This window comes from Heloderma suspectum, chromosome 2 (genome assembly GCF_057233095.1).
Source record: "Heloderma suspectum isolate Gila_16-S chromosome 2, 16-S_ref, whole genome shotgun sequence".
NCBI lineage: Eukaryota > Metazoa > Chordata > Lepidosauria > Squamata > Helodermatidae > Heloderma > Heloderma suspectum.
In genome coordinates this window covers 397,999,351-398,026,522 of record NC_139459.1, presented here as the reverse complement: position 1 = coordinate 398,026,522, position 27,172 = coordinate 397,999,351, and the positions used below count along the sequence as shown (strand labels likewise).

Here is a 27,172-nt window from a genome sequence, read left to right as displayed (position 1 = left end):
AGGACTTACTTTTGCAGAAGCCAAGCTGATTTTTCTTCGGAAAGACTTGTTCTTCTATACTGTTACTGTCAGGGAGTCAGAGTTCTGGGGATTTTCTGTTTCAGGTGCTCAAGTAACTTCAGTGAAAGTGAGTACCAGGCACCTTGATTGCGAGTGTGTGTGTGTGTGTGTGTGTGTGTGTGTGTTTAGAGTTTTTTCAGAATGTCGACAAGCAACTGGATAGAGGTGACTTTGATGGTTATTGTGACAAAATATTATCATTTTACATATACGCTGCTTTGTTTATTTAATAGTTTCATGCCCCGTCTTTCCTCCAATGAGCTAAAAGCAGTATACACAGCTTCCTCCCTCACCCTACCAAACAGTCCCCCTGAATATTTCCCCCCTCCCCCCACCAGGGCACTTGCAGCCCACTCCCCTGGCTTGCATTCCCCACCATCAAAAAAAAAAAAAATCAAAAGCATCCCCACTCGTAGTCTTTTCTTTCTTAAAGCCTTGCCTTGCATCTCATCAGGATGTACGAAGGGCGAAGCCCTTTCACCCTTGCTGTGCAAGAGAGAGAGAGAGAAAAAAAATCCATGCATGAAGAAGAAGGTGTTTACACTGAAACTCTCACTCCGGATCCACTAATCAGGATTTCTCCATCTCTGTCCCCCAAATGTACCCTGTTGAGTAATCCTTGGCCCCTAAAACACTTGGCCATTGTCAAAAACCACCCAGGGGTGAGTTGCCCCATTTCAAGGATGTCAGAATCTGCCCCTAAATATCTCCCCACACACACACACACACATACACACAAGAATTTAGCTGGGTTAATTACTGATCCATTTCCCCCCTTATTCCCTGACCTGGGTAGTCTGTCTAGGTGATGCTTTGGGGTGGGGCCCAGATGGGCCTTTTGAGAAAGCATAAAATATGGGGAGGGGAGATGGCAAAGCCAGGAAGAGGGCTCTGAAAGAAAAGAGGGTGAGGAAGAAACCCCACCCCCAGTGTGACCCTCCAGCAGCCAGCATAGCTACTTATGTGCAGAAATTCCTGATGGGGTCGCTGGGAGGGGTCAGCAGGTGGGGCTTTAGTCTCCCCCGTCCCACAATGACTCCCTGCGGCAGCATCCCCCATACATTTGAGTATGTGTGTGCATGTCTGCAGGGCCGGCCCTTCCATCAGGCAGAGTGAAGCATCCTCCTCAGGTGGCAGTTGGTGAGAGGTGGCAGAGGAGGATGTTGGAGGAGAGAGCAGTGGGCCATGCAGACACTCAGCTAGCCTGCCACCTGCAAGAAAGATTAAACTGCTGCTCCAGTTGGTGTTCTTGGGTGGAATGGGAGAGTGTACCATAGAACCTCCGGCAGCCAGATGTCCTGGGCCGGCCCTGCATGTCTGAATGAGTGTGTGTGCGGGTGTGCTAAACAAAGGACCGCACTGATGGAAAAGGGTACTCGTGTCAGGGATAAACTTGGACTTTTCCAATGGCAGGCTTTTCCCCGGGTCTTTTTCTGAGGCAAAATGTCACTGTTGCCCCCATCCCCGCCGCACACACACACACTTCCCCCCCTGACGCCCCCACGCAAACCCCCAGCTCCTTACCTGGGCTGCCCCCTCCTCCTCCTCCAACACAGCCATCGCCTTCTCCACTTCCGCGCTGCCGCCGCTGCATTCTCCTCGCTGCTGCCACTGCTGCCTTTTCCGCCAGCTCCATTCCCAGTTCCTGAGGCCTCCGGGAAATGGCGAATCCCTGCAAGAAGACGAGTCGCCATGCGTCCAGGCCTCAGGAGATGGCGGCGGAGAAGGCAGCGGCAGCGGCAGTGGCAGTGAGGAGAACGCAGCGGCGGCGGAGAAGGAGACGGGTGTGGCGGAGGAGGAGAAGGAGGCCCACGTAAGGAGCTGGGGGGGTGGGCCTGTCGGGGGGGCAAAGTGTGGTTCGCCATCCAAATCCCGCTTCGGGTTTGGGCCGAGTTGGGTCGGAGGGCGCCCGAATCAGCCTGAGCCAAATCAGCCCCGGCACAGAAGCCACAAGTCAGCTTCCAAGTCAGATCGGGGGGTCCCTGCACAGCCCTAAATAGAGCAATACAACCAGAATAAAACCTAGCTGCAATGGAGAGATTTAAAATACAGATATAAAACAGCAAAGCTAAATGTCTAGGAAGCTAAAATGCTAAAAAGCCCGGGGAAAATAAAAAGGTCTTCACCTTTTTATCCTTTACCTACGGTCCCAGGGCATAGTTTGACGACACATGAGGCGGCCAGCTTGCTAAAGCCAAGCAGGTTCAGGTCTGGCCAGTGCTTGGAGGAGGAGGCCACCTGGCAACTGCATGTGGCCACCTTGAGTTCCATGTCTTAAAAAAAAAAACACGTTTTAACTCTTTCAACCTGCTGCTTTATTCTTTTCCCTTGTTGTTCACCGCTCTGAAATCTTCTGATGTGGAGCGGCATAGAAATATTGTAAATAAATAAATAATGAAAGAAAGGTGGGATATAACTAAATAAATAATTATTATTTAAAATGTGTATCCCACCCTTCAAAAAAATTTTGCCCAAGGCTGGCGAGTTTGTGGGGAGTTCCCCACCCCACCCCCTGATCTGCTCCTCTCATTAGGTAGAGACTGAGTATCTGGCTCATTGGCAAGTTCTTGCAAACATGTTTTCCTCCAGCCGCACACCTGCGTGTGAAGATGCACAGAGAGTTCGGGAGGTGGCGGAGTCATTCTTCCCTTTATAATTATAAAATTCACCGTGATTTAGTCACCCTCTTGCCAAAACTCCAGGGATTTGCCCCAGACTGCTTTTTGAGACCAACAACATAAACATCGGATTCTGGTGCGGCATGAGGCCATTTCTTGCACCAGGCATGAAAGTGGTGCAATATAAATACTCTGTGTACCACTGGGAGCTTGGGCAGGCAGGGATGCTGCTGGATTGAGGTTTAGTATCATCCCCTTTGCATCAGAAGCCCTGGCTGGATTCCGTCTGTATTAGCAAACTCACGGACTTCAGCCTTGTCCTGTGAGAGGGTTTTGGCTTCTTCCAAGGGAGCAGCCACAAGGGAGGTGATTTTGGCAAGCATGCCCAATGCGATTCTGCTGCTAATGCTGCTATTTCTGCTGCTGCCCCGTGCAGCCCAGGGGCTGCTGAAGGCAAAATGTCCATTGAACTTAACGGAAGATCAATATGATCCCTCCAATTTTTACAGATCAGGAGAACTCTTCATTAGTGGGATCTTACCTAAACTAACCGCTGTAGTCATACCAAACTCCTTCTCCCACCCTCCTCTTATTTATATTATGGTGTAAGTAATCACGTAGTGACAGATTTCATGCTACTGGCACAAATTTGTTGAGTGTTTTTAAACAATAATTTCAGTACTAAAGAAGACCTTGGCTGCCCGTTAACTATCTATAACTGATTAATATACTTGAAGCAAAGCATACACGGATAATTATTTTAGGGCTGATTCAGTTTCGGTTTTGTACTCACAATAATCAGTAAGGGATCCATTTTTCATTATTTTATTCATTTTCATAATTACACCTTTTCATCTGTTTTGTGTATATGATAGCTAATATTATCTGCTCTCCCACAACTTAGGGCTCACTGTCTTAATTATCCCACTGTTACTAAACATTCCTAAAAAAATTAAAGCATACCCCCCACCCACCCCCAGAAGGCTTATGCATGCACTTTTCAGGCAAGGTAAGATCAATTCTGAATCATACATTTGAGAAGATAACTCCTTACACAAAATTTGCCAATTAAACCAATGTCTGTTCCCCTGCCCCAGACATCTGTATATCAAGCTTTCTGATGTGTATACCTTACACAATAAGTTTTGCTCATTAATTGATAAGTGAATAATTTAAGTACACTATTGTCCAGAAATAATGCAGTCTCATATCTGTTCATTACTCAAGTAACTCTTTAGCCCAAGTGATAGTCACTCAGGATTTTCTCTTTGGATACCATCCAGGTCATAGTAACAATTGTTTTTATGCCAGTTATGCAGAATTCATTGTGAACCTGCTTGTGTCTCTGTGTGTCTTCCCTTTAATACAATTGCATCTTTTTTACTCATTTGCAATTTTAAATTTTTAATCACTAAACATTTGGCATTTTCATTTCAAAGGAAGAAATATTATATTGCCTTGACTGAGGTAAGGTATCAATTTCTTAAAAGTCTTCCCAGCAATAACAATAAAGGAAAATCAGCTATCCCCCCACCCCCCATAACATTAGTCTACCCAGATATAAGCTAAGGTGTTTTCTTTCTTGGTTAAACACATCCCCCCACATATGATAGGAAATTCTGCTGAATGTGTTTCAGTGGCAGATATGTAACAGAGCTGTAGGAACCAGGTCAGACTCAGACTATATGTCTTTCTAGCTCCAATATTTTCTGCTCTGACTGGCTCTTGCTGGTTCAGTGAATGAATATGGCATACAGCAAAATCCATAAAAGAGAAGTCTGATAGAACAAAAACATCTGATTTTGTTTGATACAAAATACTCTGTACCCTGGAAACACACAAATGCACACAGAAACTCTCAGATTCACACACAGTAGCAGGGAAGATACACAGAATAACTGCTTCATTCAGTCTGCCCAACCTTAAAGGGCATGAAAGGGGGCACATCGATACAAAGAGTGCATAAGAGACTCCTGTTTGTGGGAGAAAGTTTGCACGAGAAAGGAAAAGAAAGCAGAATATATCCCCAAACTGCATTCTTGGAGCTCTGTTGTAGTGGAGCCAGAAACCACAGGGTTTTTACTCTGACTCTAAGAGTTTCATTGCCCAGCACAAGGGGAAGATTTTATCACAAGGTCAACAAGCGATTTCTAGTAGCTTTCATGCCCACAAGCAGCTAATTCAAAACCAAGCCACCCAAAAATACCTCAGGCATTTCTACACCAGCCTAAAATCCTGCATTTAAAATGGGGCGTTCTGCTTCCATTTTAAATGCAGGATCACCACTGAGGGCTTCATCACGCGGAGCTTTTATCCTGCGATTGAGATGGCTCCTTCACGGAAGTTTGGGGGCTCTTTACATGACGCCATGACCCTGCCATGACCCTCCCACACTAAATGCCCTTTGTTCCATTTTTAAATAGATTGCAGATACTGAGCTATCAAATTACCCCATTGTGTTCCGCTTCAGTTTCCTCCATGAAAAGAGTAAAAGCGGCAAGCAGCGGAGCTTGAAAGTTAATGGAAGACTCAGATATGGGGAGAAGGAGGGTGGAAGGACACGGGGAGAAGGAAGCGCATGTAAAGGGAGTCAGGGCATTTCTTTGTTTTTGTTCAGTCGTTCAGTCGTGTCCGACTCTTCGTGACCCCATGGACCATAGCACGCCAGGCCTTCCTGTCCTGCGCTCTCTCCCGGAGCGTGCTCAAGTTCATATTCATTGCATCGGTGATGCTATCTAGCCATCTCATCCTCTGCCATCTCCTTCTCCTTTTGCCTTCAGTCTTTCCCAGCATCAGGGTCTTTTCCAGAGAGTTTTCTCTTCGCATTAGGTGGCCAAAATATTGGAGCTTCAGCTTCATTATCTGTCCTTCCAATGAGCACTCAGGGTTGATTTCCTTCAGGATGGACTGATTGGACCTCTTTGCAGTCCAGGGGACTCGTAAGAGTCTTCTCCAGCACCACAGTTCGAAAGTATCAATTCTTCGGTGCTCAGCCTTCCTTACAGTCCAGCTCTCACAGCCATACATTACTACTGGGAAAACCATAGCTTTGATTAGATGGACTTTTGTCGGCAAGGTGATGTCTCTGCTTCTTACTATGCTGTCTAGGTTTGCCATAGCTTTCCTCCCAAGGAGCAAGCATCTTTTAATTTCATGGCTACAGTCACCATCTGCGGTGATCTTGGAGCCCAAGTAAATAAAATCTGTCACAGCTTCCATTTCTTCCCCTTCTATATGCCAGGAAGTGATGGGGCCAGATGCCATGATCTTAGTTTTTTTAATGTTGAGTTTCAAACCAGCTTTTGCACTCTCCTTTTTCACCCTCAACAAGAGGCTCTTTAGATCCTCTTCGCTTTCTGCCATTAGGGTGGTATCATCTGCATATCGGAGGTTGTTGATAATTGTCCCGGCAATCTTAAATCCGACCTGTGATTCATCCAACCCGGAGTTTCTCATGATGTACTCTGCATATAAATTAAATAAGCAGGGTGACAATATGCAGCCTTGTCGTGCTCCTTTCCCAATTTTGAACCACTTGGTTGTTCCATGTCTGGTTCTTACTGTTGCTTTTTGACCCTTGTACAGGTTTCTCAGGAGACAGGTAAGGTGATCTCGTACTCCCATCACTTTAAGAATTTGCCACAGTTTGTTGTGATCCACACAATCAAAGGCTTTAGCGTAGTCAATGAAGCAGAAAGAGACGTTTTTCTGGAATTCTTTTGCTTTCTCCATGATCCAGCGAATGTTGGCAATTTGATCTCTAGTTCCTCTGCCTCTTCGAAACACAGCTTGTACTTCCAGTAGTTCTCGGTTCGCATACTGCTGAAGCCTAGCTTGTAGGATTTTGAGCATCACCTTGCTGGCATGTGAAATGAGCGCAATTGTACGGTAGTTTGAATACTCTTTGGCGTTGCCCTTCTTTGGGATTGGAATGTAAACTGACCTTTTCCAGTCTTGCGGCCACTGTTGACTGTTCCAAATTTGTTGGCATATTGAGTGCAGCACTTTAACAGCATCATCTTTTAGGATTTTAAATAGCTCAGCTGGAAGACTGTCATCTCTGCTAGCTTTGTTGTTAGTAATGCTTCCTAAGGAACCACTTGACTTCACTCTCTAGGATGTCTGGCTCAAGTTCAGTGACTGCACTATCATGGCTATCAGGGCCATTCAGATCTTTCCTGTATAGTTCTTCTGTGTATTCTTGCCACGTCTTCTGAATCTCATCCGCTTCTGTTAGGTCCCTGCCTTCTTTGTCCTTTACCATGCCCGTCTTTGCACAAAACGTTCCCTTGAGATCTCCAATTTTCTTGAAGAGATCTCTAGTCTTCCCCATTCTGTTGTTTTCCTCGATTTCTTTGCATTGTTTATTTAAGAAGGCCTTCTTGTCTCTCCTTGCTATTCTCTGGAACTCTGCATTCAGTTGGATATATCTTCCCCTTTCTCCTTTGCTTTTCGCTTCCCTTCTATCCTCAGCTACTTGTAAAGCCTCATCAGACAGCCACTTGGCTTTCTTGCATTTCTTTTTCTTTGGGATGGATTGTGTTGCTGCCTCCTGAACAATGTTATGGACCTCCGTCCATAGTTCCTCAGGCACTCTGTCTATCAGGTCTAATCCCTGAAATCTATTCCTCACCTCTACTGTATATTCATAAGGGATATGATTTAGGTCATACCTGAATGGTTTAGTGGTTTTCCCTACGTTCTTCAATTTAAGCTGAAATTTTGCAACAAGAAGCTCATGATCTGAGCCACAGTCAGCTCCAGGTCTTGTTTTGACTGACTGTATGGAGCTTCTCCATCTTTGGCTGCAAAAGACATCATCAATCTGATTTCGATATTGACCATCTGGTGATGTCCATGTGTAGAGTCGTCTCTTGTGCTGTTGGAAAAGAGTGTTTTCTGTGATCAGCGTGTTCTCTTGGCAAAACTCTATTAGCTTTTGTACTGCTTCATTTTGTACACCAAGGCCATGCCTGCCTGTTATCCCAGTGATTTCTTGACTTCCTACTTTAGCATTCCAATCCCCTATGATGAAGAGGACATCTTTTTTTGGTGTTAGTTCTAGAAGGTGTTGTAGGTCTTCATAGAACCGATCAACCTCAGCTTCTTCGGCCTCAGTGGTTGGGGCATAGACTTGAATTACTGTGATGTTGAATGGTTTGCCTTGGATTCGTACTGAGATCATTCTATCGTTTTTGAGCTTGTACCCCAGTACTGCTTTTCCCACCCTTTTGTTGACTATGAGTGCTACTCCATTTCTTCTAAGGGATTCTTGCCCAAAGTAGTATATATGATGGTCACCTGAATTAAATTCGCCCATGCTTGTCCATTTTAGTTCGCTGATTCCAAGATGTCGATGTTCAGTCTTGCCATCTCATGTTTGACCACCTCCAGCTTACCTTGATTCATTGATCTGACATTCCAGGTTCCTAAACAATATTGTTCTTTACAGCATCGGATTTTCTTTTCACCATCAGACACATCCACCGCTGAGTGTCCTTTCGGCTTGGGCCCAGCCGCTTCACTCTTTCTGGCGCTACTTGGAAATTCCCTCTGCTCTTTCCCAGTAGTATATTGGACACCTTCCGACCTGAGGGGCTCATCTTCCGGCGTCATCTCTTTTAGCCTTGTGATACGTTCCATGGGGTTTTCTTGGCAAGAATACTGGAGTGGGTTGCCATTTCCTTCTCCAGTGGACCACATTTTGTCAGAACTCTCCGCCATGACCTGTCCGTCTTGGGTGGCCCTGCACGGCACAGCTTATGGCTTCACTGAGTTACGCAAGCCCCTTCGCCACAACAAGGCAGTGATCCATGAAGGGGCAGGGCATCTCTACACCAGCCTAAAATCCTGCATTTAAAACGGGGTGTTCTGCTTCCTTTTTAAATGCAGGATCACCATGATTCCCTTTTTCAAGTGCTTCCTTTCCCCCCTCCCTTTTCCCCCTCCTTCGCTCCTCTTCTTGCCACTTTTACTCTTTTCACGGAGGAAACTGAAGCAGAACACAACGGGGTAATTTGATACCTCAGTATCTGCGATCTATTTTAAAATGGAACAAAGGGCATTTAGTGCAGGAGACGCCTTGAATGATCACGGCATCACGTAAAGAGCCCGCAAACGTCCGTGAAGGAGCCATCTCAATCGCAGGATAAAAGCTCTGTGTGAAGAAGCCCTTTGCATTTCAAACAGGATAACTCACAACAATATATTGTTGCTGGGAAAACACACACGCGCGGTGAGAGTTACCGTGAGGATTGCAACTACACGCAGAGGGAACACGAAAGCCTAAAGGGTTGGCATCCATAGTAATTGAAAAGTCCTGATGGTTTGACCCTGTGCTTTCTGGCTCCGCTACAACAGAGCTCCATTTCAGCATAGGACATTCATCAGGACTGTCCCACAACACATTTTGCTGCCTGAGGCGAAGAATGAGATGGCACCCCCTCCCATTGCATGCACAAAAGCTGACTGGACTGTTTCTTCAACATCAGTGATGGAACAGCAGCCTCCTGCGAACCAGAAGGCAGCAGGCTAGCTTAAGGATTATAAGTCAGGCTGTGAGGCACACGGCTCTCTCCTCCAACACCTTGCTGCCACCTCCCAGCATTCGCCACCTGAGGTGACTGCTTCACCCTGCCCAATGGTAGGGCCGGCCCTGACAGTGATATATCCCACCCTGACCTTAAAAGCACCAAACAGCAGCAGAGCCTTCCCCGCTTCCTTGTCTGCGCTGTTTCATGCACTGTTCAAACAACTGTTTTGGTTTGATTGAGTCCTTTGAAGGTTATGCACCTCTCTGGCAGTGGAGTGTACACAACTGCCTTTCTTTTGTTTGGAAGAGGCAAACAGTTATTTGATTTGTAGCTGTGACACACCCGAACACCCCAACACATACCAACACTTATGTGGGGCTCGATACTGTGCTCCTAGATCTGGATCTGACCTACAATGAGTACCGTTCTAAGAATACCTTTGAGAGGATTATATTGCCTGCATATGCCCTTCAAGTTACTCAATAAGGATTTTTTTACATGTTTTATTAAATAGAGGATGGAAATCTGACACACCTGTTTTGCTGCAGACAACAAGGCAAATATTTCTTCCACAACTTGGCCTTCTGGTTTGCCATTCATGAGATGAACCAGAATCCCAGCCTCTTACCCAACATCACCCTGGGCTACAACATCTATGAGAACTACTACAATGTCAGGATCACATATGACATAATGTTAGATCTGCTTTCTCCTGGGCAAAATAATATTCCAAACTACAGCTGCGGAAGACAGAATGACCTGTTGGCTGTTGTAGAAGGCACTGACTCTGAAATCTCCACCCACATTTCAACCATGTTGGGCATCTACAAAATCCCACAGGTAGGAAATGGGGTGTGTGGCAAATGGGGCAAAAGTTCCATATTTGCACCATCTTTCCCCAGTTACACAGTTAGGAAATTCAGCAATCAGATGCCCACGAGCTAATTCTAGATTACAATATAACGGGATTCGAACAGCTGGGTTTGTTACAGCAAGAGTAATAAATCTCATCTCTCAGCTTGTCCAGATGTGAGACAGAGGTGCCAAGTGACTGATGATTAGCACTGTACTGATAAGAAAGGAATTCAGATCAGATGATGCCAGTTTAATGCCACTTTAATGTTTCTGAAAGTGTTGGGTTGCTGTGATTTTGAGACATGATAGGTGGCTATCTTTTGCTTACATACTGATGCCATGTATGGCATCAGTATGTAAGCAAAAGATAGCCACCTATCATGTCTCAAAATCACAGCAACCCAGCACTCACAGAAACATTAACAGCAGCAATAAAAAAATTACATTGATCATAAAATCAGGAATGCAATCAGATAAGGTAACAAGGGGGAATCACTCTGATAGTAAATACAAGAGATCTGTTTTGAGAGACACAGGGAAAACACAGAGGGGAGGACAGGAAGGCCTGGCGTGCTGTGGTCCATGGGGTCATGAAGAGTCGGACACGACTTAATGACTGAACAACAACAACAACAAACTCTTTTGTCACAAACATGCTTGCAACATGGATTCTAGTATGTTGTTTGTTATCATAATAATCAATCTTGTTAAGTGGGTTGGATTCTAGTAATATTTCTTTTTAGATCTACTTGATTTAAAAATAGAAATGTATCCCAAGGAATATATCTTCATGGGACATAAATAAATGAAGGAAAAATAATCTATATATATTTAAGTGTATGCAAAAAGTATATAAAGGAGTTCAGAACACCCAATATGGGATCTCAGTTATGGAGTAGCTAGGTATCTCTTAATTGCCTATAGGAGAAGACTGGTAAGATTGGTACGGGCTATTGTTAAAAGTCTTGATTTAAGATGATTTTAAAATGATCATGTATTTGAGTCTATCCATGTGTAAGCTTTATGTTTAGTATTGTTCTGCTCGTATTTTAACAGTAAAAGGAATAAAGAAAACAGTGGTCTGAGAGAGTAATTCCAGGTAAATATAAAACTCTATGTGTATCTCTAGGGATTAGAATTTAATCTTATTTTGAGATGACATTTTGCTGAGGAGGAATCTAAATATGTTGTGTTAATCAGGTAGTGCAGGGTTACCTACATTCTGAGAGCACTTCACAAGGTGTTGTAGCAGAGAGGACAGAACCTGCTTTCTATCCTTGCAATATATGGACCAATTCCTCCATTCATAGAATCATAGAATCGTAGAATAGTAGCGTTGGAAGGGGCCTACAAGACCACTGAGTCCAACCCCCTGCTCAATGCAGGAATCCAAGTCAGAGCATCCCTGACAGGTGGCTGTCCAGCCTCGTCTTGAACGCCTCCAGTGTGGGAGAGCCCACCGCCTCCCTGGGTAATTGGTTCCATTGTCGTATGGCTGTAACAGTCAGGGCGTTTTTCCTGATGTTCAGCCGCAATCTGGCTTCCTGTCAGTTGAGCCCATGATTCCATGTCCTGCACTCTGGGAGGATCGAGGAGAGATCCTGGCCTTCCTCTCTGTGACAACCTTTCAAGTACTTGAAGAGCGCTATCCTGTCTCCCCTCAGCCTTCTCTTCTCAAGGCATTCTTCACAGGCATTTTCCTAGTTGTTACTAGCCTTAGGTTAATAGATCTCTGAGATTTTCTCTGAAAACAAAACCAATAACCTTTTTTTCTTCCTTACCAGATCAGTTACAGTTTTGTCTCCCGTGACCATAAGGATAAAACTCAGTCCCCTTTTTTCTACCGGTTGGTCCCAAAAGATGAAGACCAGTATCTGGGGATTGTGAAACTGCTCCTACATTTTAGATGGGCATGGGTTGGTCTCATTGCTCCAGACAATGACAATGGAGAAAGGTTCATGGAGATGCTGACATCTTTGCTCACCCAGCATGGTATCTGTGTTGCCATCTCACAAAGAATCCCAGAACTGACAAAGTATGTCGTATCAGTTATCATGGAATCGATTCTCATGTGGAGACACCTCAGGGTATTTGTTTACTACACAGAGACTCGATCTTTCTATAGTGGAATGTTAATTCTCAAAGAAATGTTTGAAAAGGTGGTGAAAACCACGGAAGGGAAAGTCTGGATCACAACAGCTTTGTGGGATATCACCTCCACATTGTCTGAAAGTAGGTTATATTTCCAGCGCAACCATTTTTTCTTTTCCTTCTTGATCCAGGGAAACAATAGACCAACAGATGACAGTGTTGATCTGGATGGCATCATTAATTACTGGGACAAAGCAATTCATTGTTTCTCTTCAAAGCATACACTGTCCGTGAAAGCTAGGACAAGATGTGAACAGAAAAAGAAATTTCCCTTGGATTTGCTTGAACGAAGTCTTTCTCAAGACAACTATATGGTTTATAGCAGCGTCCAGGCTGTGGCACATGCCTTACATGCTGCATTCTCCTCCAAATCCAAGCAGAGGGTGATGGAGGGTAGATCAAGGCTGGACCTTCAAAGGCTACAGCCATGGCAGGTATTCCCTTTTCCACCACAAAAATATCACAGAATTGATCTATTATGGAATCAGTATTTCTGGAATCAGAGTCTGAGAAGACTTCAAGCCTAGTGGTCTGGTGGAATTTTGCAGATTCTACAGTCACAGTTGATGAGGCTCCTTGTGTAAGTCCCACCTCTAGAGGCTTCACACTCCATCTGCTAGCTCTGAGACCTACCCCCACTAAGGGAGGTGGGATTCTCCTCATCACTTGTGGAGGCTCCTTTGTCTCTGCTGTGGTCCATCCCCTAAGTGCCTCATGTATCTTCAGATGAGGGCAGGGGGTATCATGAGGTAATTCGATCACTTCCTGCCTCCTGACTGGGCTACTGCTGTGGGGATTTCTTGGCTCTTCTGTGATGCCCTACTATCTATGTCCCGCTCTCTCTGTTGTCTGGGGATGTTTATATGGTGACTTCCCCAACCTGGTGGCCTCCAGATATTTTGGACTTCAACTCCCATCAGACTCTGACAGAAGGGAAGAAGAGAGCTTCGACTATTGGGCGGTATAGAAATGAAATAAATAAATAAATAAGGGCCAATGGTTAGAAATGTTGAGAGCTGTAGTCCAAAACATTTCGAGGCCACCACATTGGGGGAGGCTGTTATATGTTGGCACTGGTTGGATGTCAGCACGGAGTTCTGTCTCAGGTATATGGTCTCAGCCACATGGGATTCCTGCCCAATCAAGGGGTTCTAAGCAAGTGTTCATGTTCCACCATGACACACTAGCTAGGACGATGTTCAGTTTCCTGATATGGTTTGATGCCTTGGATGTAAAATATAACCCACTCACCCCATTCTGCGTTTACACAGTGCTACTCTTCAATGGTACCCAAATATAGCAACTGAAGTAACAATCTTGGACTATTGGTCAGCATGGAAATGTAATAAATAAAATAAATAATAAATAAATGCTAGTTTTAATTGATGTTAACGCTTTTATTACTATTTTATATAAATGTTTTAGCGATGACTATGTGTTTTAAAGTATATTATAATGTATTTTAATGTAACTGAGGTTTTCCTATGAACTGCTTTGAGATATTTTTAAATATATTCAGTGGCATATAAATTTATATTACTATTACTGTTACTGTTACTGTTACTGTTACTATTACTATTGTTACAGCATCAACTTGCCACCCTCTCCTTAATGGAAAGACCAACCCTGACTTCCAGAGTTCTCTTCAGGGTGCAGAAATATATTGATCTATCTAATGGTGCTAAGCCGAAAGTTCTCAGAGGAGAACTGTTGTCTCAAATTTGGGGAGGGGAGAGAAGGTAAAACCTGGACCGAACCCCCCCCCCCGATTTTGTGGGGGCAAGGGGGTCAGGGTGGGGACAAAACTCACTGCTGTCATCCAGAACTTCTCCCAATGACTTTTGCCAAGTTCCTTTCTCTAAAGCCTGACGGAGCTATTGTAGGGCATTCTATCATCAGATGCCTCCAAGCTAATTCTGAACTGAAATATAGGGAAGTGGAACTCAGGCTGGACTCTTGTAACAAGAGTAATAAAACCTGTCTTGTCTCTGAGTCTTCACAGATGAGGGAGAGAGGTTCCAGATGATTAGCGATGGATTAGCTCATTATTTCTCTTCGTTGATAGGAAAGGGATTCAAAACGGAAGGTGCTAATGACACTAGATGATTATGTAACACTGGTCTTGCACCACATCTTGTGAATGTAGACATCCCCCCCCAGTCAGCCAGAACTCCCCCTCCTCGATCACTGCTTGCAATAGGGAGGTGAATTGGGTGGGGAAAAACATTTTGTTTATCCTTAAATTATCTGATTATTTCCCCAACATGCCAGAAAGGACTCTGGAATACACCTCAGATTTTTTTTAAAAAATCACGTGAATGAAAATTTATTTATTTATTTATTTACAATATTTATATACCACTCCACATTCCAGAGTGGTGAACGATAAAAGATAAAAGAATAAAAGAATAAAATGCCAGAGAGAGAGAGAATATCAGTAAAAACTGTGGCTGGTCAGTCAAGGAACTCTTCTTGGAATAAAGATGTTTTCAGGAGGCATTGAAAACAACACAGTGTTGGCGCCTGCCTGACCCACAGGGGCAAGGAATTCCAAAGAAAGGGGGCCACCACACTGAAGGCTGTTCTCTGGGTGTATTCCAGTCGGGCCATAGGTCCACGTGGAGCCACCAGGAGCATGCCCTCTGATGGCCTCAGTGACTGGGCAGGTTGGTAAGGGAGAAGGGGCTTTCTCAGGTATCTTGGTCCCAGGTTATTTAGGGCTTTGTACACCAGTACCAAGACCTTAAACCTGCCCAGTAGTGAACAGGCAGCCAGTGCACCTTCCTCAGCAAAGGAGTTGCATGATGAAAAGGGGCAGCGCCTGACAACAGCTGAGCCGCTGTGTTTTGCCCTAGCTCCAGCTTCCAGACCAGCCTCAAGGGCAGCCCCACATAGAGCACATTGCAGTAATCCAGTCTTGAGGTTGCTAGTGCCTGTACCACTGTGGCCAAGCTGTCTCTGTCCAAGGGAGGCCACAGCTGGTGAGCCAGCAGAAGTTGGTAAAGGGCACTCCAAGCCGCCATGGCCTCTTGGTCCTCAAGTGACAGTGATGGATCTAGGACTGCCCCTGGAATATTAAGATCCCGTCCTGAACCACGGGACATTAAGAGCTCAACGATGGACAGTGCTAAGATAATCCTCTGCTTTTCTCTGTCATTCTAGCTTCACCCATTTCTGAAAAACTTTGGTTTTTACAATACTGCTATGGAAAGTCTATATCTGGATGGGGACGGGGAACTAACAGCCAACTTCAATATCTGGTTGTACTGGGTGAGACAACCCAATAACTCAATATTTAAAGTGAAAATTGGGAGTCTAGAGAGAGAGGCATCCCCAGCCCATACCTTCCACGTGAACACGTATGTCACTATGAGGCTTAAGAAGGTGAGGAAAACCATTATTCTTTTAGTATACGTTTTTGTTTCATTATTACTTTACTTTTATTATCGTTTACCATCTTCTGAGCTCTAATAATTTGTTGCATCGTACCCACGCCTTATGCCAAATGTTCCCACCAGGTCATGATTAGCTGTGTTGGCTGGGGATTATGGGAACTGTAGTCTGGCACATCTGGAGGATGCAAAGTTGGTGAAGGTTGGCTTATGCTGTGTCTGCCAAGTAATCCATCTAGGCAACTGCTTGTCAAGCCAACTAGCCACATCTCTCTGAAGGCTCAGATGAAGCACCTTTTCTCAGCACTGCTGCTGGAACTCCTTCTTGTTGTTCAGTCGTTAAATCATGTCCGACTCTTCGTGACCCCATGGACCATAGCACGCCAGGCCTTCCTGTCCTGTGCTCTCTCCCGGAGTGTGCTCAGGTTCATATTCATTGCATCGGTGATGCTATCTAGCCATCTCATCCTCTGCCATCCCCTTCTCCTTTTGCCTTCAATCTTTCTCAGCATCAGGGTCTTTTCCAGGGAGTTTTCTAGGTGGCCAAAATATTTGAGCTTCAGCTTCAGTATCTGTCCTTCCAATGAGCACTCAGGGTTAATTTCCTTTAGGATGGACCGATTTGACCTCCTTGCAGTCCAGGGGACTCGTAAGAGTCTTCTCCAGCACCGCAGTTTGAAAGCATCAATTCTTCGGCGCTCAGCCTTCGTTATAGTCCAGCTCTCACAGCCATACATTACTACTGGGAAAACCATAGCTTTGATTAGACGGACCTTTGTCAGCAAGGTGATGTCTCTGCTTCTTACTATGCTGTCTAGGTTTGCCATAGCTTTCCTCCCAAGGAGCAAGCGTCTTTTAATTTCATGGCTACAGTCACCCTCTGCGGTGATCTTGGAGCCCAAGAAAGTAAAATCTGTCACTGCTTCCATTTCTTCCCCTTCTATATGCCAAAAAGTGATGGGGCCAGATGCCATGATCTTCATTTTTGTAATGTTGAGTTGCAAACCAGCTTTTGCATTTTCCACTTTCACCCTCAGCAAGAGGCTCTTGAGATCCTCTTCGCTTTCTGCCATTAGGGTGGTATCATCTGCATATCTGAGGTTGTTGATAATTCTCCCGGCAATCTTAATTCCAACCTGTGATTCATCCAACCCAGCATTTCTCATGATGTACTCTGCATATAAGTTAAATAAGCAGGGCGACAATATGCAGCCTTGTCGTACTCCTTTCCCAATTTGGAACCAATCGGTTGTTCCATCTCTGGTTCTCATTGTTGCTTCTTGACCCTTGTACAGGTTTCTCAGGAGACAGGTAAGGTGGTCTGGTACTCCCATCTCTTTCAGAATTTGCCACAGTTTGTTGTGATCCACACAATCAAAGGCTTTAGCGTAGTCAATAAAGCAGAAATAGACGTTTTTCTGGAATTCTCTTGCTTTCTCCATGATCCAGCGAATGTTGGCGATTTGATCTCTAGTTCCTCTGCCTCTTCGAAACCCAGCTTGTACTTCCGGTAGTTCTCAGTTCGCATACTGCTGAAGCCTAGCTTGTAGGATTTTGAGCATCACCTTGCTGGCATGTGAAATGAGCGCAATTGTACAGTAGTTTGAACACTCTTTGGCGTTGCCCTTCTTTGGAATTGGAATGTAAACTGACCTTTTCCAGTCTTGTGGCCACTGTTGAGTGTTCCTAATTTGTTGGCATATTGAGTGCAGCACTTTAACAGCATCATCTTTTAGGATTTTAAATAGCTCAGCTGGAATACTGTCATCTCTGCTAGCTTTGTTGTTACTAATGCTTCCTAAGGCCCACTTGACTTCACTCTCTAGCATGTCCGGCTCAAGTTCAGTGACCACACTATCATGGCTATCAGGGACATTCAGATCTTTCCTGCATAGTTGTTTTGTATATTCTTGCCACCTCTTCTGAATCTAATCTGCTTCTGTTAGGTCCCTGCCTTCTTTGTCCTTTATCATGCCCGTCTTTGCACAAAACGTTCCCTTGAGATCTCCAATTTTCTTGAAGAGATCTCTAGTCTTTCCCATTCTATTGTTTTCCTCTATTTCTTTGCATTGGAACTCCTTCTACATATGAACAAATCATATGCTCTGCCCACCAAGCTCCAGCCCCTCCAACTGCAACAGATTCCCAGGAGCATTGGGCAGAGGTTGGTTGGATTGCTGAGTGAGCAACCAAGGCCATGTTTCCATGACAACAAAAGGAGAAGCTAATGGAGGAGTACCAGACTTCGGAATCTGCTTTGCTGTGAGCAGGACTCCACTAGCAGATTCTCCACACCAGTAAAAATGGCTTCACAGAATATCTTATTCATTCATTCATTCATTCATTCATTGATTTCATTTCATTTCATTTCTATACCACCCAATAGCCAGAGCTTTCTGGGCGGTTCACAAAAATTAATTAAAAAAACAGAACATACTTCCTGGTGGGGTGGGGGCTGGAGTGAACATCATTTGACTGGCAGGGGCTGCTCAACCAATATGATGGGCTCCCCCCCCATTTCTCCTTTCCCCTGAAAGACCAGATGCACCTGCATTTCAGAAGCAAGTCTCATTGAGCACAACGGGAGTTACTTCCAAGTAGACACACATATGCTTATGCTGGGAAAGGGGAGGGACACAAAAATGGAAACCAGACCCCATTTTAACCTGCAGGACCTCACTGACCACAATAGGAGTTACTTCTGAGGAGACAGTAATGGGTTTGTTGTGGGAAAGAGGGCAGTAGACACAAAGACAGAAATCAGCCCCCATTGTAACCTGCAGGATATCTATAATGAAGCTGTTAAGTACTTACTTAATCACACTTAAGGAATTGGGCTTTAAAATGTGCCTTTTCAGTTGAGCAGGATCTCTGTAAGTTCTGATGTGGGCATTCAAAGGCAAGCCTCATTCAGCACAATGGGAGTTACTTCTGAGGAGACACTAGTGGGTTTGTTGTGGGAAAGAGATGGAAACCAACCCCCTTTTTAATGCACAGGATCTCTATAAGGAAGATGTGAAGTAGTTACTTTCTAAGTCAATGAACTGGAGCCTTGAGATCGTGCTTAAGGAACTGGCCTTCAAAATGTGCCATGTCAATTGAGGGGCTTCTCTGTTATTTCTGTGGGCATTCAGAGGGCAAGCTTCATTTAGCACAATGGGAGGAAACACCCCTTGACTGGGGTCGTGGTGAAAGGCACCCCCCTGGGCAGGGCTAGCATACCCGAGCTAACTGGTAGCCAGGGCCTGCAGGAGAAGCCACCACCACCACCACTGGGGAAGAGGCGTGCTTGCTGCTGCTGGGCCTGCTGCCGCCGCCGCTGCCACCACCACCAGGCCTTCCCTGTGGACTTCTGCCTGGTGGACCGCCAGTCCCTGCAGGACCAGGCCCCCAGGTACCGAGCCAGCTGTGCTGCTCCACCTGCCCCTCCCTGGAGGGGCTACATAAGCTGGCTGGCTGGGGTGGCCTGGGAGAGCCAGGGCCTGCAGGAGAAGCCGCCACCACCACCACCACCACCACCACCACCACCGGGGAAGAGGCGTGCTTGCTGCTGCTGGGCCTGCTGCTGCTGCCGCCGCTGCCGCCACCATCACCATCACCAGGCCTTCCCTGTGGACTCCTGCCTGGCATTTTTAAGGGGATTTTAATTGTTTTGTTTGTTTGTTTTGTTGGGGTGGTTTTGTTGTGTTTTTAGGGGTGGGTAGCCTGCCTGATAGGCGGGAGCGAGGGGGCCTGTGTCCACCTGATGGAGGCAGTGGGGGGAGTGTTGGGGGCCAGAACATACCGAGGCTGGGTGGCAGGCGCTGGCGGAGCGCTAGGGGCAGGCCATGCCAGCTAAGGGGAACAAGGGAGAGATGTGTAGTATCTGTCCCCTGCTCCCGGCCTGTCCAGAGCCAAAGGATGGCTGGGGAAGGCGTGACCCCATCTTCTGGCCTTCGTTTGCTGCTCTGCAATGCCAGGTCTGTTACCCAGAAAACCTCCCTCATCCATGACATGATGCTGGACGAGGGTGCAGAACTGGCATGTATTACAGAGACCTGGCTGGCCGAGGCTGCTGCTCCAACCCTTGCAGCCATGTGTCCAGCCGGATTTTCGTATGCACAGCAGCCGAGGGCTGGGGATCGGGGAGGGGGAGTGGCTGTTATCTACCGAGAGTCCTTGGTCTTCACCAGACCCCCTTTCCGGGAGACCAAGGTTGCTGAGTGCATGTACTGGTGGTTGGGCCCGAAGGGCAGTCTGGGGATTCTGCTCGTGTACCGTCCACCCCGCTGCACGACTGACTCCCTGGCCGAGGTGCTTGAGGTGGTCTCTGATGTGCGTGTACAGTCCCCTAACTTACTGGTGTTGGGGGACTTCAACGTACATTCGGAGGCCATCCTCACAGGAGCACCTCGGGACTTCATGGAGACCATGGTCTCCTGGGAGCTGCACCATATTCTAACTGGGCCCACCCATGTAGCCGGTCATGCACTAGACCTTGTGTTTGTTTCTGGAGAAGCAGGGAGTGATCTGGAAGTCGGGGGTATATCCACCACCCCCTTGTCATGGTCAGATCACTATCTGGTGATGTTGGACTTCTCGGTTCCACAACCCCTCCGCAGGGGTGGAGGACCCATTAAAATGGTCCGCCCCAGGCGTCTTATGGATCCAAATGGATTCCTGAACGCGCTTGGGGATTCTCTGGGGCATGCCAACGGCCACTCGGTCAAGACCCTGGTGGGTGGCTGGAATGCCGCAATCACTGGGGCATTAGATCGGGTGGCTCCGAAATGCCCTCTCCCCCTGAACAGGGCTCGGACTGCACCATGGTTCAATCCGCGGTTCCGAGCTCTGAAACAGGAGGTGAGACGGCTAGAGTGCTGGTGGTGGAAGTCTCGCTCCAAAGACGATCAGACACGGGCTAGAGCTGTATCTTCAGCCTATCACGTGGCGGTGAAGGCAGCAAAAAAGGAATATTATGCTGCCTCCATCGCGTCTGCAGAGTGCTGTCCCAGGAGGCTGTTCCAAGTGGTCCGGAGCCTGGTCGGTCCTGTGGCTCCGGAACCACTGGAGCATTCTAAGGCCTCCTGTGTGGCTTTGGCAAGGCACTTTGCAGATAAAATTGATCAGATTAGGTGTGTTACTCTGCAGGCTGTGGATACAGTTAGTGAGCAAGAGGCGGCCTGTGGCAAACCGGTTTTGTGGGATCGGTTCCAGCTTCTTCCTCCTGATGAAGTGGACAAGGTGCTTTCATCTGTAAGGCCGACCACCTGCTTACTTGATGCTTGCCCCTCTTGGCTCATTATGAGCTGCAGAGAGAGACTGGGTGAGGGGATCAAGGCAGTGGTGAACGCCTCCCTTGAGGAGGGAGTGATGCCATCAGCCCTCAAGGAGGCAGTGATAAGACCGCTCTTAAAGAAGCCCTCCTTGGATCCTCAAGTTCTGAACAACTTTCACCCAGTCTCAAATCTGCCATTTTTGGGCAAGGTGATTGAGCGGGTGGTGGCAGTGCAGTTGAAGGCACACTTGGAAGAAACTGAAATGGGTCTAGATAATCAATCGGGCTTCAGGCCTGGGCATGGGACAGAAACGGCCTTGGTCGCCTTGGTGGATGATATGAGGAGGGCTCTGCATAGGGGTGAATGCTCCTTCCTTGTTCTCCTCGACCTCTCAGCGGCTTTTGATACCGTTGACCACGGTATCCTCCTGGACCGCCTGGAGGGGTTGGGCATTGGAGACACTGTATTGCAGTGGTTCCGGTCCTTCCTCTCCGGCAGGTACCAGAGGGTAGCACTGGGAGAGGAGGTTTCGGACCCGTGGCCACTCACTTGTGGGGTGCCACAGGGTTCCATCCTCTCCCCGATGCTATTTAACATCTATGTGAAGCCGCTGGGGGCTATCATCGGGAGGTTTGGGGTGCAGTGTCATCAATATGCGGATGACACGCAGCTCTACCTCTCCTTCAAATCTTCACCAAGGTTGGCCGTAGAATCCCTGTCCAAATGTCTGGAGACGGTGAGTGGCTGGATGGGGAGGATTAAGCTGAAGCTGAACCCTGACAAGACCGAGGTACTTTTGGTGGGAGACAAGAGGAGGCTGGGGGATGTTGACCTGGTGTTGAATGGGGTACAGCTACCCTTGAAAGACCAGGTCCGCAGCCTGGGGGTCATTTTGGACTCCCAGCTATCCATGGAGGCTCAGGTGTCAGCTGTGAGCCAGACAGCGCTGTATCAACTCCATCTGATACGGCGGCTGTGCCCCTTCCTTCCTTCCCGACCATCTGCTCTCATCGGTAGTACATGCCCTGGTCTCCTCTCGTTTAGACTACTGTAATGCGCTCTACGTGGGCTTACCCTTGAAGACGGTTCGGAAGCTGCAGCTGGTACAGAACGCGGCGGCTCGCCTGATTAAAGGCAGCCGCCGGCGAGATCACATCACTCCAGTGCTGAAGGAGTTGCACTGGTTACCAGTTGTTTTCCGGGCCAAATTCAAGGTGTTGGTTTTGACCTTTAAAACCCTATGCGGTTTTGGCCCAGCCTATCTTAAGGAGCGCCTCCAGCAACACCAGACAGGCCGCTTAATAAGATCAGCCTCGGATGGCCTTCTCTCTGTCCCATCTGCCAGGACAGCTAGACTGGTGGGGACGGGGGAGAGGGCCTTTTCTGTGGTGGCCCCCACTCTGTGGAACTCCCATCCTAGGAAACTCCGCCATGCCCCCTCTTTAATGAGCTTCCGTCGTGCATTAAAAACGTGGTTGTTCAGGCAGGCATTTGGGGTGGGTTAGGGTATTTTTTAAAAAATTTTATGGTAGAATTTTATTGTTTTAAATTGTTTTATGGGGTGTTGTACATCGCCCAGAGTGGCTGGGTGACCAGCCAGATGGGTGATTAATAAATTTAATAAATAAATAAATAAATAAATAAACAAACTGTGGGGGTTGGGGCATGCAGCATCTATCCCGAGGAGAACCTGACTTAAGGAAAAGAATTGGACTTTAAGCAGACTCAGGAAATCCGTTTTTTCCCTGATAAGCTCCGGGGTGGCTACTGAATGGCCACAACGTCATGTATTCCTGACGACCTCAACACGCAGCTGGCTCAGAGTAAATCGTTGGTGGAAACACCCCCCAGGGCAATGCAAAGGAGCCAGAGATATGCCATGCTCTAGCAAGGCCACCTTAGATAAGCATGATTGCTCCAGCATGGAGTGTCCAGAGAGGAAGGGCTTTTCTGTAGTTCTCATGCTGGGTGGGGGATCTTCAAGCTGGTGTCTGTTTTCCATTGTTTGCCAACAGCAAGCATGGGGCTGAAAGGAAGGTTGGCTTCTGTCCCACAGAAATTAAGGAACCCTCAAGGTTTCAACATGGTCATGTAATAAAATGCACCGTTATATTGGGCACTTAATCTTGTCCCAAACATAGGAACCTTGCCTGGTGTGAAAAGGGACAGTGGTGAAAGGGTGAGTGAGGACAGCCTTCTCACTTCCTTTCTGTTTGCTAGAGAAAAGGACAATGGTTCTTATTCCTCCTTAGTGATAGGGGTCATAGTGATGGCTACTTCCTGGCCTATTGAGCCACTGAGGAAGAAAGGACATTTTGTTGTTATTCCAGCCTTTGTGATGTTACCTCTCTTGTGAGGTCCAGTGGCTTATACTCTGCAAGCTCTTAAGAAGGTTGTAAAAACTGGCTATGATTTGTAGCAATATTATGACCTGTTCTTAATGCTGTGAAGACCTGACTCCAGGCTCATAGGATCCACCTTGTTTTACCTACTAAAACCCAGAGGTCAACCAAACAGAGGCTGAAACACCATCAGAAACTGTTCTGAGCCATAGTGGAGGCTGACTTTATAGCTGGAAGCTGTTAAAAATACCAAACACAAAGTTAAATAAGGAAACCCTTGCTTCTTACGTTGAAAGCAACTGCATCATGAGAAAGGCATTTTCTTTGAAAACGGCAAAATTAAGTGTACTTCCAACCAGCAGATTTCTTCTTGTAAAGTCGATGAACTGTACACCAGTTGCTGGGGAACATGGGCGGGAGGGTGCTGTTGCGCTCATGCCCTGCTTGTGGGTTTCCTGTTGACAGCTGGTTGGCCACTGTGTGAACAGAAAGCTGGACTAGATGGACTCTGGTCTGATCCATCAGGGATCTTCTTATGTTCTTAATGGAATACTCAATCCTCCCATGCAAAAATCCACTCAAGGTTACCCCCTCCAAGATTCTTCATTTCATTTCAGTAGTATCATTTGGGGGGTGGGGTCATTTTCTTGTTGAAATTGTTCAGAAATTGGGAGATGGAGCATCTGGGGTTAAAGCCATTTTGTGGTACAACCACACCTGGAAGTAGAGGGATCTTTGGGTCCTTTCTTAGTCTCTGACCCAGTACCAGAGCTTCCAAACACACCACTGACACTTTTTCTTCGATGCTCCTTATTTTTATGGGTAGATAATGCCTTTTTCAAGGTGTACCAGAAGCTGCTTTCCTGGATACATGAAGGTGATTATGGAAGGAGAATCAATTTGCTGCTACGACTGTGCTCCGTGTGCAGAAGGGACCATCTCCACTGAGGAAGGTAAGGTGTTCCAGTGGGAATGGAAGCCCTTGGGTACAGGACTAAGGTTCACTGTGACATTTTCTCTGATGGGGTTCATTTTAGACATTTAGTAACGCTGATCATTTGCGGAGATTAAAAAAAAAATTCATGTAGTATTTCAGAAGAAATTAGAAATGTACAGTAAGTAGGCAAGCAGAGGATGAGAGGATAATTGATACCAAAGGGCTGATTCCAAAGGGATATCCACAGAGGAAGCTATAACTGGGATACTCGCATCCCAGTGTGGACACCCGACTTTCAGCTGCAGAGGAACAGCCCAGTACAGCCCTAGTACCCTGGTGGTACTTAGGGATAAACAAGATCTTTAGCATAACTCCCTGGAACCCAGATAATGATCCCTGATAAGTGGTGACCTATGAGTCACCACGATTAATCTTTCTTGATGCTGGGTTGCAGAAGTATGGGACATGACAGAGCTGGGGTATAAGCTGCCACCAAAAAAATATTTTATGGACTCTAGTACAACATAGACAAATACAGATGTAAAATAGATATCTTCTTTGCAGATGCAGACCATTGCACCAGATGTCCAGAAGATCAGCATCCAAACATGGACCAAACCCAATGTATCCCCAAGGATATAACCTTCCTCTCCTATGGAGAATATTTGGGGATCATTCTGGTTTCCTTTGCCCTATTCTTGTCTTTAAGCACAAGCTGTGTATTAGGAATCTTCATTAAGTACCTAGACACTCCCATAGTCAAAGCCAACAACAGGGACCTCTCCTACATTCTCCTCCTCTCCCTCCTGCTTTCCTTTTTATCCTCCTTCCTCTTCATTGGCCAGCCAAGGAAAGTGACCTGCCTCCTCCAACAAATGGCTTTCAGCATCATCTTCTCAGTTGCTGTGTCTTCTCTGTTGGCCAAAACAATCACTGTGGTGCTGGCTTTTCTGGCCACAAAGCCAGGGAACAAGATGAGGAGATGGCTAGGAAAGAGTTTGGCCAACTCTATTGTCCTTTCCTGTTCCAGTGTCCAAGTTATCATCTGTACCATTTGGCTGAGTTTTGCTCCACCATTCCCTGACCATGAAATGCACTCACAGCCCAGACATATAATCTTTCAATGTAACCAAGGTTCTGTTGCCATGTTTTATGTTGCCCTTGGCTACATGGGCTTCCTGGCTGCCGTCTGCTTCACAGTGGCTTTCCTAGCCAGGAAGCTGCCTGGGGCCTTCAATGAAGCCAAGCTGATCACCTTCAGCATGCTGGTCTTTTGCAGTGTTTGGGTGTCCTTTGTGCCCACCTACCTGAGCACCAAGGGGAAATACATGGTAGCCGTCCAGGTCTTCTCCATCTTGGCCTCCAGTGCTGGGTTGTTGGGCTGCATCTTTATTCCCAAGTGCTACCTTATTGTATTGAGGTCTGATCTGAACACAAAGGAGCATCTAACAACAAAAACTAAAGACAGTATCTGATACTTAAAATATTATTTTAAACATTCAACAATTTATAACCACCACAACAGTAAGACCAAGAAAATCAGAGCTCAGAAGTCATTCAGGGTTGCCTAAGCTTTTACATCAGGCATGGGGAGCCTGTGGCCACCCAGAGGATGCTAGACTGTCTTTCCCATCAGCCCCAGTCAGTGTGGCCAGTGATGAGGGATTCTGGGAGTTTTAGTCCAAAGAACATCTGGGAGTTTTAGTCCAAAGACTTTAGTCCAAAGATTCTGGGAGTTTTAGTCCAAGAACATCTGGAGTGCCATAGGTTTTCCCACCACTGCTCTAGATGGCTATTAAAGTTCTACATCAGGGGTGCACATTATATGCATTCCCAAGTGCAGTGTGAGGTGTATGCCAGGGTGCCAGCATGGGCATGCACATACAGAAATGTCACACACACATGAACACACACACTCAAACACAAGTAGAAGCTCATTATCACATTTACCCTGTGGTGGTGATGGTGGCGAGGAAGCAATTTTTCTCCACCTCCATTGTATCCCCCCAGAATTATCCAGCAGAGCTTTTCTGAGCAGCTCCAGGCCTTTTACAATTTGGCCCAGAAGATGATGTGGTGAACCCTCAGTGGTATGCTGTGACGGTTCCTCTTAGAAATGGAACTGGTCCCAGACACCTTAATGGAGGCAGTGATGCAACCACTCCTGTAGTAACCATCACTCGATCCAGAAGACTGTAATAATTATAGGCCAGTGGCAAATATTCCTTTCTTGGACAAGAAAGTGCTATAGCATGTGGTGGCATCCCAGCTATAGGCTTTCTTGGATGGGAGAGATTTCTTGAATTCATTTGATTTGGGGTTCCAGACAGGTGGCGACATTGAAGCAGCCTTCGCTGACTGGTGTGATGATCTCTGTTGGGAGAGAGAAAGGAGGAGAGTAATCCTGTGGATTCTCAGTGAGTTTCGATATCATCCAACATGGTATCCTTCTCGAGCAGGTGTCTGTCAGGGTTAGATGTGTGTGGTTCCGCTGTGTGGTGGTTCCACTCTGATTTGGATGGACGTTTTGCAAAGGCAGTGTGTGCTGGGGTATTTCTGCTCAACTCCATAGCATATTTGCTTTGGGGTCTTGCAAGTTTCCATCTTGTCTCCATGCCATTTAACATGAACATGAAACAGTTCAGTGAGGTCATTCGGGGTGTGTGTGGGGGGGAGTGCATTGTCACCAGTATTCGGATGCCACGAAGCTCTACTTCTCCTTCTCTTCAGTCAGCTGAGGCTCTGGGGGTGATGGACTGGCGCTTGGTAGCAGTTATGGACTGGATGAAGGCTACCAAGCTGAAGCTCAATCCAGACAAGACCGGAGGACTGCTAGTGGGTGTTTTCTCAGACAGAACGAGTGGGATTCAGCTGCTTGGGGGTGCTCCAGGGTCCATCACTGTCATTAAAGGCTGAAGAGGCCTCTGTGGCTTGGAGTGACTTTTAACCAGCTTCATCTGGTATGCCAGCTGGTATCTGGAGGTGGATAGCCCAGCTGCAGTGATTCATGCCCTGGTAACCTCCCG

General features: G+C 46.6%; 1 protein-coding gene across 1 annotated transcript; it reads left to right on the top strand.

Moving 5' to 3' along the window:
- The first annotated feature begins 915 nt into the window (after window positions 1-915).
- LOC146356592 (vomeronasal type-2 receptor 26-like) lies at window positions 916-25,621 on the top strand. The gene is made up of 4 exons (XM_084830205.1): window positions 916-1,064; window positions 9,760-10,051; window positions 24,036-24,162; window positions 24,711-25,621. The coding sequence occupies exons 1-4, from the start codon at window positions 916-918 to the stop codon at window positions 25,619-25,621; spliced, it is 1,479 nt and encodes a 492-aa protein (XP_084686331.1).
- The last annotated feature ends 1,551 nt before the right edge of the window (window positions 25,622-27,172 follow it).

What these genes read in the sequence shown, in the direction of transcription:
- LOC146356592 (XM_084830205.1), top strand. Translation starts at nt 916, where the DNA reads ATGGGGAGGGGAGATGGCAAAGCCAGGAAGAGGGCTCTGAAAGAAAAG. An exon ending in TCGCTGGGAGGGGTCAGCAG is followed by an intron (nt 1,065 to 9,759) that starts GTGGGGCTTTAG and finishes GTTTTGCTGCAG; the next exon opens with ACAACAAGGCAAATATTTCT. An exon ending in GCATCTACAAAATCCCACAG is followed by an intron (nt 10,052 to 24,035) that starts GTAGGAAATGGG and finishes TTTTATGGGTAG; the next exon opens with ATAATGCCTTTTTCAAGGTG.